The sequence below is a fragment of the Camellia sinensis genome, chromosome 9, assembly GCF_055761805.1.
Source record: "Camellia sinensis isolate YWXY chromosome 9, ASM5576180v1, whole genome shotgun sequence".
NCBI lineage: Eukaryota > Viridiplantae > Streptophyta > Magnoliopsida > Ericales > Theaceae > Camellia > Camellia sinensis.
Genome location: NC_138969.1, coordinates 12,573,691 through 12,588,160, shown reverse-complemented (window position 1 = coordinate 12,588,160; position 14,470 = coordinate 12,573,691). Strand labels below are relative to the sequence as shown.

Genomic DNA, 14,470 nt, shown 5'->3' with positions numbered 1-14,470 from the left:
TTCCTCTCTTAAATCAAAACCCAGCACAAGCCTTCTTGTGAAGCATCGCAATACACTAAATAGCCCAAACCCCTCTCCGAAATAATCAAGACTGGAGCAGTGGTAAGTCTAACCTTAAACTCTTGGAACGACTTTTCACAAGTCTTACTCCACACAAATTTGATTCATTTCCTCGTCAGCCTAGTCAAAGGTGAGGCTAATCTCGAGAAGTCCTTCACAAACCGACGGTAATACCCGGACAACCCCAAGAAACTACGGATCTCGAAAGCATTCTTAGACTGTGCCCAATCTTGCACTGCCTCTATCTTGGATGAATCTACAATCACCCCTTCCCCTGATACCATATAGCCTAAAAACTTAACCTCTTTCAGCCAGAATTCACGCTTCCCAAACTTAGCATACAGCTTATGGGCTCTAAGTAACTCAAGCACCACTCGTAAGTGTTACTCGTGCTCTTCCTCAGAAGGTGAGTAAATCAAGATATTGTCCACGAAGACGACCACAAAACGGTCTAAGAACTCTCGGAAGATTCAGTTCATCAAATCCATAAACACAACCGGGGCATTGGTTAGCCCACAAGGCATCACTAGAAATTCGTAATGGCCATACCGTTTATGGAATGTCGTCTTTGGGATATCTTCATCCCTCACTCTCAACTGGTGATAACTCGACCTCAGGTTTATCTTAGAGAAGCAACAAAACCCTTTCAACTGATCAAACATATCATCTATACGAGGCATTAGGTACTTATTCTTAGCAGTTACCCGGTTCAACTTCCGATAATCAATACAAAGTCGCAACGCTCCATCTTTCTTTTTAGCAAAGAGAGCTGGTGCACCCTAATGTGAAGTACTAGGGCGAATAAAACCCTTATCTAATAATTCCTGGAATTGAATCTTCAACTCACTCAGTTCAGCAAGTGCAAACTGATACGGTGCCGTACCAGGCACTAAATCAATAGAGAACTCGATCTCTCGATAAAGTGGTAAACTAGTAAGGTCCTCGAGAAAAACATCGGGGTATTCACAAACCACCCACGGCAACTCAACCCGAACTTCATCACACTCCCTACTCAAAAAGCTAGCAAGAAAACAACTAAGTTCACTTCACCCACGCGGATCATATATCGGTGACAAGACTCTATCCACCCGGTCCCCCAAGAAATAAAAGCAATCACCGCTCAAGGTACATATAGTAACCCTCTGACGGTAGCAATCTATGACAGCCTGGTATAACAATAACCAGTCCATACCGAAAATAACATCAAAGCTAGACATGTCAATCAATATAAACACAAATAGAAGTCGACGACCAGCGACCTCTATGTCACAATCCCAACATCCATGTTTCAAAATAATCTCACCACCAATAGGTGACTCTACACAAATAGGAGATGCTAACTGTACCAACTCCAACCCGGAAACTAATGCAAATGCAGACGAAATAAAAGAATGGGATGCACCCGTATCAATCAACACATTAGCAACTGAATTGCAAAACAAGAAGATACCTCTTAAAACAGAAGGAGTAGGTACTAAATCCGCTGCTGTAACAGCATACACGCGTCCTGTAGGTCTCTGCTCAACCTGCTCACCTCTCGGAGCATAAGACTACTGTACTGACTGAGCCGAAGAGGCTCCCTGATTGGCCCTCAAGGCCTGTGCTGACTGTGCTGGCTGGTGACTCTGTGTCTGCCTTGAACCAGAAGCACTAGATGTGCCACCCAACTGTGGGCAAAACCTCTTCAAGTGCCTCGTCTGTCTACATTGATAACAAGTGAGTGGCTGGCCTCTCCCTTGGCCTTGGTCCTGAGAATGAACCGAAGACGTTGTCACTCGCTGCCCTCATCCTCTCTGCGGGCAATCTAAAGACTTGTGGCCCAACTGACCACATTTGAAACAAGTAGCATCTCCCTATCCACCCCTCGCAGAACCCGAACTCGGTACTAGAAAAGTGGACCTTGACTGAGCTCCTTGGGACAACTGGGGGTTAGAACCTATTTGCCTCTTGTTGTCCCTCTAGTTATCCTGACTCCTCCTAGAGCCCCTCATTCTCTCCTCCTCTGCATGCATGATAGTCTCAAGATGGGCTGCAGCCTCCACAAGGCACCCATAGTCCCTAATCATGGATTCGGCCACTCTGAACATGAGCTCGGTCCTCAACCTTTTCTCAAATTCCAAACACCGGCGCTCCTCTGTCGCCACTAACTCCGGTACAAACTTTGACAAACTAGTGAAAGTAGCCTTAAACTCAGCCACTGGTGTATTCAGTTGCACCAACTTGGAGAATTGATCCCTCAACTTCTTTCTTACTGTAGCAAGTAAATGCTTGTCCTGAAAGGGGTCAATCAAGGCCTCCCAAGTCCCTCCAATGCGTCCCCACGCATACTTCCACCATTGACCCGCGTCTCCCTTCAACTGGAAGGACGCCAAGGTCACTCTCAAACCCCCGTCTTCGATGCCGAGCATCTCAAACGTCTTCACCATCTGTTCCAGCCACTCATCAGCCTTCAGTGGCTCCTTGGGATCATCCAAAAACTCGTCCGGATTCGACCGGAAGAACTCTTTCTTCAGAAAAAACGGTCCTGCCTCAGCTATTTAGGCTTGGACTTGATTCTCAGCCCTGAGAATGTCCATGGATTCCCTTAATGCTCTGGCTATTTTGCGAGCTAAGGTGCACATGGCCTGTTGACCAACTGGTTCGGCCACATTAGCCTAACCAACTCCTTCCTCCTATGCCGGAATATCATCCTGTATAGGCATCTCCTGCCGCCTAGGCCTACCACGCTTACCACCACCACGTCCACGTTCTGACATCCTAATTAAGGTAACAAAAGAAATTAGCACATTCATAAATGTACCAAAGCTAACTCACTCGTGTCCTAATGCAATGGACAACACCAATCCACTCCACATAAGCACGTAGTCACGGAAACACATACAAATTTCATTTCCAGATAATGACCGTCCTGCGGCGTTGCTAGAGTTCCGGTTAGAAATGGCAGTGATCAAGTGCCTTTCCAATAGGACTCCCAGAAACCCATGGATTCGATCAACATCCTAGAAATCAAATTTCATACCCATATAATCACATAAGCATACAATACATACTGACGTCTCAACCAAGCGAGACAAACCCATTGTGATAATAACCACTTCCTACGTACCCAAAGTATTCAAATTCGGTACGCTCTGATACCAAGTTGCAACGCCCCAAAAAAAAGGACAAATAATCCAACTCATAAGAGAAATGAATATCATAAAGTTAAGGTATTTCCATTTATCAAAGTTTGTATTACAAAAGATATTACATGCATCATACATTCATAAATGTTTATCCTGAATCTATAACATGTAATACTAGTTAATAACAACAAAATAATGTCCTACAAGCTTACATCTTTCCAAGACATTACTTGGTTACAACAAAAGAGAGTCATAAGCTCTGTACATATAAAGCCCTAGGCTTGAATAAACATTTAAACATAAAATAACAAATAGAGCCTCCAGCTCCTAAGTCCTCCCAAGCTACGTCCTTGGAGGAAGCATATCACTGATACCTGAAAATGATTTTCCAAATAGGGTAAGCCAAAGCCTAGTAGAAACAGTCTAACACAATATATGAGATTTAACTAAGATATAAGTATCAGATATATTCCATATTTATTACAGATGCACATTCTTCACATGATCACACGATACCGACATTCACATCTAGATCCATTCCTATCTATTCATTTCAGATTAGTTCATTTCATTTTAACTTATAAACCACATTTATACTTTTCCGAATAACCCAACTGAGACTATAACCCAGTAGTTTTCAATCAACATAACTATCACATAAACACTTCAATCTTGTCATTTTACGAAAATTTTGTCCTCGGGATTGGCACCCATATATACATAAGATTTCAGGACTTTCACCTTGTACACTCCAGCCAACTTAATTTTCAATCGAGTCTATCTCCTATCTCCTCCCAAAATATGAAGTACATCATCTTTCTCTTTCCAAAACGTTATACATATACAATGTACTTACAAGTATCATCATATTCAATGACATTCAATTATACATATTCAATGTCTTAACATACCGTCATATTCAATGACATAATTAAGTGATTAGTTTCAATTCACCTAATCCTCATGCAATTTCTACAACAATCATAGATATCCTCCACTGATAGCCCAATATAGTTATTTCTAAACAGATATACAATTCTTATAACAGATAATCTATCAAATTTTCATAGGTGGGTGATTTAAACAAATCTAACTACACCATTCTTTCATACATCCTTCCAATTTCACATTTCTCATATCAATTCCATTATTTATACAAAATAAATTATTCCAAACATTTTAGGGAAAAACTCCCCATTTTCCAAATATTGACCCAAAAGTCAAAATCATCTATTTTAACACAAAACAACCTTACATCCAAATCCCATGATCAATTATATAACACCACATAGAAACCCCACTTTCTAAATCATGAGCCCAAATCCTAAGTTTTCTCCAAACAACCCAAATCTCACCAGATATACATAACAACAAATAACTAGGTTAAAGCTCATAACAAAGTGTAGAATATCTCTACCTCAAGTGTAGAAGTCTAAAGGAGAAATGGTGGAACTTCAAAAGTGACGAAACCAAACTCTATTCGGATGAAATGGTAGCTCTTGAGATACTCTAACTCTTTATCAAAGAGAGTAGGGTAGAGAGACCCTTAGTCCGAGGAGATTTGTAGAGAGAAGTCGGTTTTTAGAGAGAGAAAGAGCCAATCTAGGATTTTTGAGTGAAAATATACAAAATTTTTGTGTAAAAATGAGTTACTGCAATTTGATATACGCAAGGCTCGCCCGAGCAAAGGAGTTGTCGCTCAAGCGACCAAACACAATAAGTGACCTCGCTCGAGCGCAAGAAGCATAGCTCGAGCGCAGAATACACACCTTCAGAAGTTTTACAAACGCACACCGTCACTCGAGCACAAGAAGCCTCGCTCGAGCGAAGAAACCAAAATCTGGGCAACAGCATTCTAGACCAATTAGCAACCAACATGTCCCAAACATATCCAAGACATTCCAATACTCAAAATAGGAAAGGAAAAAGAGGGAAATAGACATGAATAACAATATTAAGCCACGAAATCCGAGTCTGGAATACAATAAAGGTCGGGTCAAAACCAGAATTGCTATAAAAAGTTAATAGATAAATTAAAGAATAAAATTGAAAACAAAATGTTCTTCAAAACAAACAAAAGGGCTTTTCACCAAATTATTTCACAAAGAGTAGACTTCTTATCAATAAAAAATATCCACTTAATCTAATGCCTTATACCTTCTTTAATTTTGACTTTTCAACAATTGACCCTATTAAAATTCCCCTATCGTTAATCTTCTGTTAGTTTATTTAGCAAAATATGTTAATATCGTGTTGATGTCATGTATTATGAGTCAAAAACACCAAGATTGCCCTTATATATTCAAATTGTATATTTCACTCACTTCCCTTGAGGTTTTACAAAAAAATTAATGTTACAAAAAAATTAATGATGACCCCATATATTATTTTAGTAATGTTGAACAAAATTATTAAATTCTATACAATATTAAAAAAAAATTCTAAGATATTATAAAAATATTTAAACATTGATAAAATATTTAAAAAGAAATCATATCTCTAAAATTAATGTTATTATAGATAATACCTTAATAATTTTACGTAAGATTTATTTCACACTACATAACTAATGTAAAGTTTATCATTTGAACTAACGTATTTATTGTTTGAATCTTTTTTTTTAATTTATAAAGAAAGTTAAAATAAATTAACTTCTTTATTTTTTAAACAAAATGAACTCTTTGGATCCATAAAACAATCCTTGAATATTACATAAATTTGTAACTGAATCATGTTTTACTCTATAATTTGAATATGTTTTCAATGCTCTATGTTTTGCTCTATAATGTGCGAAAATCTTAAGCCTTTCATATTCGGTTCATCAATATATATAAATCTATAATAATTATAAAAAAAATTAAAAATTAAAGTATTATATCTATATATGTTACTAAACCCTAACTTAGATCAATAAACGTGTTTAAATAATAAATGAAAATTTAATCTATTGTAAAAAAGAAATCATTGCTTTTTCGTCCATTTTTTCAGCATCTTTTCCCTTTCATCAGTGCTACCTAGCATGATCCAATACCACAACTTACGAAACATTGATTTTTTTTTTTTTTTGTAAACATATTTTGTATTATATTTTTTTAAAGAAAAATAAACATAATAACATTTTATATTTATAATTAAAAAAAAATAACTTATAAAAATTACCAAATGCTACCTCATAAATATATTTTAAAAAATTTCATTTTTATCTTTTCACAATCTTATATTATTTTTAAATTTAATTTTTATCTTTAAATCTTTCAATTTTCAGTCCATGGATTTTTTTGAAAAGGGGTCAATACTTCTCACCTTATTAACAAAAATTTTAAAAATAAATATAAAAGTAAAAAAAAAACTAATCACGTTACAATAAAAATAAATTAAAAATAATTAATAAAAAAAAACTAATCACGTTACAATAAAAATAAATTAAAAATAATTAATAAGAAATGAAAGATAAAAAAAATTATTTAAGAATAATAAACAATTTAAATAATTTGTCATTTCTTACATCGAATTAGAATGAAATTTTACTTGAAGAAAGAAATTATTCGAAAATAATAAAATACTCAAATACTTTGTTATTTGTTACATCCAAAATCTATATCTCCATCTTTGTTTTTATTAAATTAAATATTAAAATTAATTCAAACAAGAAACATGCATATTCTTTCTTACTTTTATTAATGGTTTTTTTTTTTTTTAACTTAAAAAAGTTCAAAAACTTATAGCAGGAAAAAAATACTAAGTCCAAGAATTACCAAAAAAACTGTGAAAAATAAAATGATAGTTTAATATATAAGTAAATTACACTTCCCTTGAGGTTATGAATAGCATTTAAAGGGTATTATGGTCATTTGCACAACTAAGTTAACAGCGTTTGGGCTAAATTAATAGGAGAGAAGAATCTTGACAATGTCAGAAAAAATAAGAGGGGTTAATGTAATTTCAAAAATCATAAGGGAAATCCTTATAATTGTCAAAAACCTCACAGGAGGTAACTGTAATTTACCCTAAAATTTATAAACTAAGACATTTTGCCTAGTGGTTGTGCAACACCATTTGTAGTGCGAGGTTGTAGATTCAACTCCTATAGAGAGGAGTTTGATACCTTTTGTGATAGTTTATATATCCATCATTATGAGAGTTATATGTATTTACTACATGAAGTGAATTCACATCTAATTTTCAGAAGAAAAAAAAAATGTAATGTAAACAGAAAACAAGAAACGAAAGCATTAAGAAGAAAACCAAAAACGAAAGTATTACTAAGAATTAAAATCTATCAAGTCCAATTAACAATATGAGAGGCACATTGTAAAATGAGGCAAGTGAAACATATGACAAAAAGGATTTTCTGAACTATCCGTTTAGTTTATAGGTAATTATTGGATTAGTCAGAAGCATGAATCTAAAATTAATCACCATCCTTTTGCTTTCCATAATCATGTTTTCCAGTCACACCAGAAAAGTTACTTGTAGTAATGAAGCTAAAGGCATATATAATAATTAATCTCTATTACCGACTGCTTCTATTAAATTCCGCTCTCTGCATTCTTTGGCGGATTCTCTACAATGCTCAGCCCATCTTCAGAAGCAATCACTGCAGTGCACCTGCATTTTACTCAATGTTTGTGTGTGAGAGAGAGAGAAAAAAGCAAAACATTGTCCATGTATCAGTTTCCTTTAGAAATAAAATAAGAATAACCCAGAAAGAATGGTGTTTAAAACCACTATCAGAAGTAGACAATGTGAAAATGGTTTACCATTCTGAAGCAGCTACCTTTAGCTATCGTGATGATTCACTTGACTATCTATGGAGGAGAAAATTATCGAATAGAACTGACAAGAAACACAAAATTAAGTTATACTTAGATGAGTAGGACCATCAGAAGCCCAAGCGAACCCTCGGTTTAGAACACTGAGCCATATGATCCGAAGGATCTAATCAATGGGCAATATCTTACAAGAGTGTGTCATGGAAGTAGCATGGAGGCTACTGCACAATGATTCCATACTCAGCTCAAATTTGTAGGCCTTGCTCCTGATCTAGGCAGGCATCAATGCCCTAAGGGCATAACGTTATGAGCTTCAAGTACGTAGAGTGGAGCTTTTAGGCCATAGGTATCTTTGCTTTAATCTTCACTTGGGGAATAACATAGCTCAACAAATAGAGGGAGTGATAATGGAGGCACACATGTCCTCATATTGTAGGTCTACGTCTTTCAAACGATGGTAGGCACATGGAGGCTCCTAATGATATGGCAATGACATATGATAAGGTGGGGCAATGTCCCAAAACATGTCACCGAGGATAGTAAACGTCAGTGTACAAGGCTCCACTTACAATAGGGTCTAGGAGACGTAGTAGGTAGGCGACATTCCCACCATTTTTTAGGACAAGCTGATTTTCGTGACTCAGGCTTGCATCATAGCGCTGGGAGTGGATAGCACTTGCCATCACTCCAAGTCGTGACCTCTGCATGCCATTGAGGATAGTATCACAATTTTATTCATTTAGTTAATTTTTCTGCAAATTCTTATCTATCCATCAAGCATAAACAAATGTCATCCATGCAAAAACAGAAGAAGGTTACAAGGCAACTTGGAACTTACGGGATCTTAGAAATGACTCCATGGTCTACAACCCCATCAATATTGTCAAGAGTGTTGGCTACTTCAACTGCGGGTAAAAGCAATGGTCCTCTAAGAAATATCATACAACATGGACAAAAACATAGGAAATTAAGGCGATTACCATGATAGTCATATCATACCAAGGTTTAGTATTGGCGACGTAAATATAACATCAAGAACATTATGCCCTTCTCTAGTGATTAGTGGGAAGTCGCCTCCCGTTGGACCTGCATGGCCTATAGATGGTCTCCTCCATACCTGTAATTATGCGATTGCAGTCATAATTATGGAAGTTATTTAAGCATTGTTTGGTGCAGCTTATAGGGGCTGCTTTATGTGCCAGAGTGTTACTAACCTCTGCTTACACCTTATGAGACAAAAATAGCTAAATTGAGCTAAGAAAAACTGACTATTAAGAAGCTTAGGAAGGGGTTTAGCTTCTGCTTTCAAATTATCAGCCTTAAGCTTTAAGAAGTTGCACCAAATAGGCTCTTATTATTCTACATATGAGAAAAGGAATTGTCATTGTGATGACATTATGCCATACTATCATAATGAGAATACCTCCACATCACCTAAAAATAGGTCTTCAATCTCTTCTGCAGTTTCCATCCAGTTGAACTGACACAAGACTTTTAAAATGTCAATTAAGTCAATTAACCCTTATTTTGGTAAATTATTTCCAGCAATTTATGCCAATAATGCATATGACAGCTTACAGATTTAATTAAAACTGGAATTGAACCTTCTAGACCACTTTTGTATTGTTTCTCTGTGACTATGAATACGAGTTTCTCAGCAGCATTGAGTATATTCTGTGAAGGAAAAGAAAGACAAAAAGTTTTGATCAAGAAATCAAAAATGAAATCGAAATAACATAACTTGAGTTCAACAAATAACAATATTTTGACTCACCTTCTCTTGAATAATAGATTCCTCCCCTTGCAATCTCTGACGCCCAATTACAGAAATAAGTGTTCTTTCTTCAATAATATCAGCATCGTTGAATGCAAAATCAATCTACAAAATAACGAGTTAAACGACAAGTGCAACAGTATAAAGTTTACGAAAAAGCATACAAGTGATCAATGAATTCATGGCGTCATTTAATAGGACCAATCTAGAAAACCTTCTAAAAAGACATTTATCAAATTCCAGTGGGAATTTGCACACCCTTTTCATTTCCCCTGAGATTTTGTCTAAATTGATCTTTATATATGTTACTTTTTAAATAAAGTAGCACACAGATTCACATTTTTTTTTTTGTCTGCTTTCAAATTAGGATACAAAGAGAGCTGTCTAAAGCATGTAAATACTCACAAACACTAGTTAAAATGCAACCTAGTTATTGGATACTTAGAAATCGTGCACACTTGAGAAGTATCTTGGTAGTGATCCAATGGAATTCCTGCCTTCGCTGCTTCACTGGCACTACCAACAGATCTGCATCACACCAATGACAATTAAACTTACTTTGTGATTGAAAATAAACAAGTCTAATAAACAGGCTTTTAACTTGCACCAAGTCAAGAGAATGACTGATAATCATTGACATGTTCTATCTAGAATGAGCAAAAAAACAAAGGCGTAGAACTACACAAGAATTGCATGTTGCCTTGAACCTCTAGAGACCAGAAAAAAGAAAAGATTATACTAAAGAATTCCACTCTTTTTTTGTTTCTAGAGATTTGAGGCAGTGTGTGATATGTAGTGCGAGATTTTAGTTCGTCTTTATTTTTTTCTTTTCTTTTCTTGGAGGACTCCTTGTTCTCCCGTTCTCTCTGGTACTTTTCTTCTTTTATAATAACTCTTTTGTAGCCGATCAAAAAAAAAAAGAATATAACCAGATGCAATTGCATCAACTGCTAAGATATGCTCAGCTAATTAAGTTTCTTTCATTATTAGGAATTATCTTATTATTCAATTCAATTGGTCAAGATAGTAGGCAACATATTTGATAGGGGATAAAAAGGATGAACTCACGTGGATATTCCTACTATATCTTTTATAGCACCCACACGAAGTTGCCGACCCAAATATTGTATAGCCATGCATGAAGCAAGGCCAGATCCTAATCCAACCACCATGCCACTTTTAATGAATGTATCCACCTACAAAAGAACACCGAAGAGGCGAAGATACAGATTAGTTGCCCTTTACCTGCTCCCCACATAATTGCAGATAATCAAGAGAAGAGTGAAAAGGGATCGACAACGCTCCGTTTGTTTGGGCTTTCTGTATTTTTCTAGTGTTTGGAATTTGGTATAATAGAAAATATAAGTCTTAACGGAAAATAAGTCTTTTTGTGTAGAAAATGTTTTTTGCTTTAAAAGGAGGGAAACATTTTCCGGACTAAACTCTTACCAATATCACCACACTATTACCACCACTCTCACATCCACCACCACCACATAACCATCACCATGGCCACCACTACCATCACCGTCACTGTCACCCCATTACCACACCACCACCTTCATCCCACCACCACCACCACCACCAAACATAGAAAAATGTTTTCTCCAGAAAACATTTTTGAAAAAAGTTTTATGTAGAAAATGTTTTCCGCCCAAACAAATGGTGCATTAGAATTGGATTTAATTTACCAATAATTTCTGATTGAGCAACATGTCCATGATCCCCATACTATGGTCACCAGTTTCAGAAGGCAATGCAGTTCAAAGAATTTGACATTGAGAATATTTGACAGATAATTAAAGACATATAATTTATTACAAAGGTGTTATAACCAAATTAACTTAATTTGTATTCTATTATAACATAAAACAAACACATAAAACTAAATATTAGTTGAAACAAACCCATAATATGAACAAGAAACAGGGCATACTTTTCTTTTGCTCTCTTTTTTTCATTTGGGGTTTGGGTTAAAGAACATCACAATATAGGATAGATCATAGAATCCAAATGAGAAAAAAGAGAATGAAAGTGAGAATGTTACAGTGTGCTTGGCTGCAGCTTCAAGGAGAGGAGCATTGGGGTGAAGGAGGCAAGATCGAGTGATGCTAACAAGAGAATTCAATCTTCTTCCTCGTCTTGTTGAGTCCAATCCCAAACCCTTCTTCCGATTTGCCTGAAAATGCAGATTCAGGGTAGAGCTTGAAGGAATTATTGCTGCCACTGCTGCCATTCCTCTCTCTCTCTCTCTCTCTCTCTCTCTTACACGCGCACACACACACACTCCACTTCCTAACGGATAAGGAAAATTATGCCTGATCGGACCAGAAATTATTATAAATAGGGAAATATCAAAAAAATAATAATAAGAATTATTTAAAATTTTAATTTCAAACTCATAAAAATATTAATGATTTAAGCACTAAATTATGCAAATGGGTGATATACTTTTATGAATTTGTAATTATTTTTCTACTTCTCATTTTTTTTATTTTTTCCCTTATACATAAGGGTTTATTTATTTATTTATTTTAAAAGTCACTTCCATTTAAAAGTTCAAGCACAAAATTTTTTTAAAAAATTGAAATGTGTTTGGATCATTTACCCATCTTAGGAGTATAAATTAGAGGATCAAGTGATACTTCCTTAATTATATGATGTAACACAGATAAGAGTCAAATATGAGTAGAACATGTGAAAAGTAAACTTATTATCTACGCTAATAAAAGTAGACGCACCAGTTATTTATTTTTGTTTTTAATAGTGAGGAACTATGTCTTTGTTTTTTAGCCCATCATAGAAGCGTAATCTCAAGAATCAAGCAACACTTCTTAAAAGATGCTGCTTTCTTGAAATTTTTGACATTTTAACTTTCTAATTATTATTTTTGACTTTTTTTATTAAAATAATTACTTGCCAAACGACTCTTAAGTTTGTTACGAAGTTGTTTGTTATGTCAATTTATTTTGGTAAAATATATATATATATATATATATATTTGTTAGGTTATTGTTGTATGTTATTTGTTTTGATATTCTTTTTTTTCAAAAAAAAAAAATTAACAAGGTAAAACTTTAATAGATTGATCGGTTCAGTTCCAAAAAAAACCCCACTCAAACTTAATCTTAGTGTAATTTATTGAGTTCAAATTGGGCTTATTATAGAGTTTTCAAAAAAAACTATGTATTCAAAAATATATATTTCAAAAAAATATCTAAAATTTGAATATATGATGTAACTTTAAATTTGATATGGTGACAGTCACATTCAAAATGAATTTGATCGACATAGCATAAGAGAGAAGAGAATGTCTAGCATGAGAGAGAAGTGCTTGCAGGGAAGAAGAGAAGGCCTAGCATGAGAGACAAGTGCCTATCAGTTAGCCAAGGAGATTACCTCAAACCGAACAAGGAGGTTCCAATGTATAGGAAAATGCCCATCACAGAATTGAATACAAAATATATATAAACAAATAAGATTTTCTAAAACTAGACCCTATTAACAAACCTTATAAAATCTTATCCATTCATGTTATGAGATCCATTTCCTTATTGGTAAGAGAACTAAATATATAAACATATGGTGTGCTTCAACACCCCTTTGATGGAGGAGGCAAGTCATCCTTGGCTACCAAACAGGACTCTTATCTTCATGTAAGGCCTCTCTTCCTCTAGTACTCTAATATTTTCAAGCTCCAATAGGATGCCAATACTTGGTTTCAATGATCTATTTATAGCCAATCAACTTGCTTCACCTCTCTCTCTCTCTCTCTCTCTCTCTCTCTCTCGTTTTTGTTTTTGACTTTTTTTCTCATCTCATCCACCTCTCATCTTCAGTACCTAGCTGCCCATGATGGAATATATTCTATTGATTTGCAGGGACACAATATGCATCTAGTTCATGTCATAAACATGGAGTTATCTAATGGAAAAATAGAATTTCAATGGAGAGAAAATGTTCTTGTAAGATTTTTGGTGTGTGAGAGTGGTCACTTGGCACATTTGCTAGGCAACTTGACTGAATTCCTTCATCTGACCTTTTACCTCCTTCCAAGGGTATGGCCAATTGAGAGCCAACCAACTAAGCCCAAGTGTCTCAAGAATTTGGTAAATTTACCAATCATATTTGGTAAACAGTTTAGAATTTTGGTTTTTGAATGCAAATGAATAATGTGTCTTTTATAGTTTGATATTTATTGTTGGACTCATTTGTTAATAGTTTAAACTTGTAAAATAATTATTCAAGATAGTATTAGAATTATAGTTCCACGAAATCCTAGAGTCAAATCTTGTCTCCTTTATTATCTCCATTATCATGCACTCAATCTGTTTTCTATATTCTGTCCATGTGTTTTAACCATGGTAATCCTTCTGTTGAAGAAGCTCCTTTGCTGCATCTGAGAAGCCACCCAACTCACACAAGGAGTCAAAAAATTTAACATTGAAGACCTAAGGTCCCATTGCTTCAATCTTGCTGTTGAGGAGAAGAGAAGACCACCCTCGATCTTCGATTCTCCATTTCCCACATCTTGAGTCCTTATTCATGTTAGGGAGACATCCAAACAACATGAATTAAGGATGAATGACTTAAAAACACAATGTGAAATAAATCTCCAACACTCCTTTACATATACAGCCCATCATATGTAAAGGTGATAGAGAGACAAAAGAGGCAAGGAAAAGAGACTCATGTGAAGTTTTGGCCTCAAAAATGACTAAAGACCTCACTGTGATATC

General features: G+C 35.3%; 1 protein-coding gene across 8 annotated transcripts in view; it reads right to left on the bottom strand.

Annotated features, from left to right (window-relative positions):
• Window positions 1-12,682, bottom strand: part of LOC114265851 (putative ribose-5-phosphate isomerase 4, chloroplastic) — a 260,134-nt gene extending 247,452 nt beyond the window's left edge. Inside the window, exons 1-11 of one of the 8 annotated variants that reach the window (XR_014339386.1) lie at window positions 11,779-12,049; window positions 10,800-10,927; window positions 10,190-10,259; window positions 9,732-9,836; window positions 9,536-9,631; window positions 9,381-9,437; window positions 8,957-9,074; window positions 8,796-8,862; window positions 8,527-8,658; window positions 7,703-7,793; window positions 3,255-3,559 (exon numbers count right to left, since the gene is read on the bottom strand). Coding sequence is in view for 4 of the 8 variants with exons in the window: in XM_082886183.1 (XP_082742309.1) it covers window positions 7,715-7,793; window positions 8,796-8,862; window positions 8,957-9,074; window positions 9,381-9,437; window positions 9,536-9,631; window positions 9,732-9,836; window positions 10,190-10,259; window positions 10,800-10,927; window positions 11,779-11,967 (909 nt within the window). In the remaining 4 variants the exon portion in view is untranslated. Of the gene's footprint in view, window positions 1-3,254; window positions 3,560-7,702; window positions 8,659-8,795; window positions 8,863-8,956; window positions 9,075-9,380; window positions 9,449-9,535; window positions 9,632-9,731; window positions 9,837-10,189; window positions 10,260-10,799; window positions 10,928-11,778 lie in introns of those variants that run through there. The other 7 variants (XR_014339387.1, XR_014339384.1, XM_082886186.1 and 4 more) reach the window with 7 other exon arrangements.
• Between the last annotated feature and the right edge of the window lie 1,788 nt (window positions 12,683-14,470).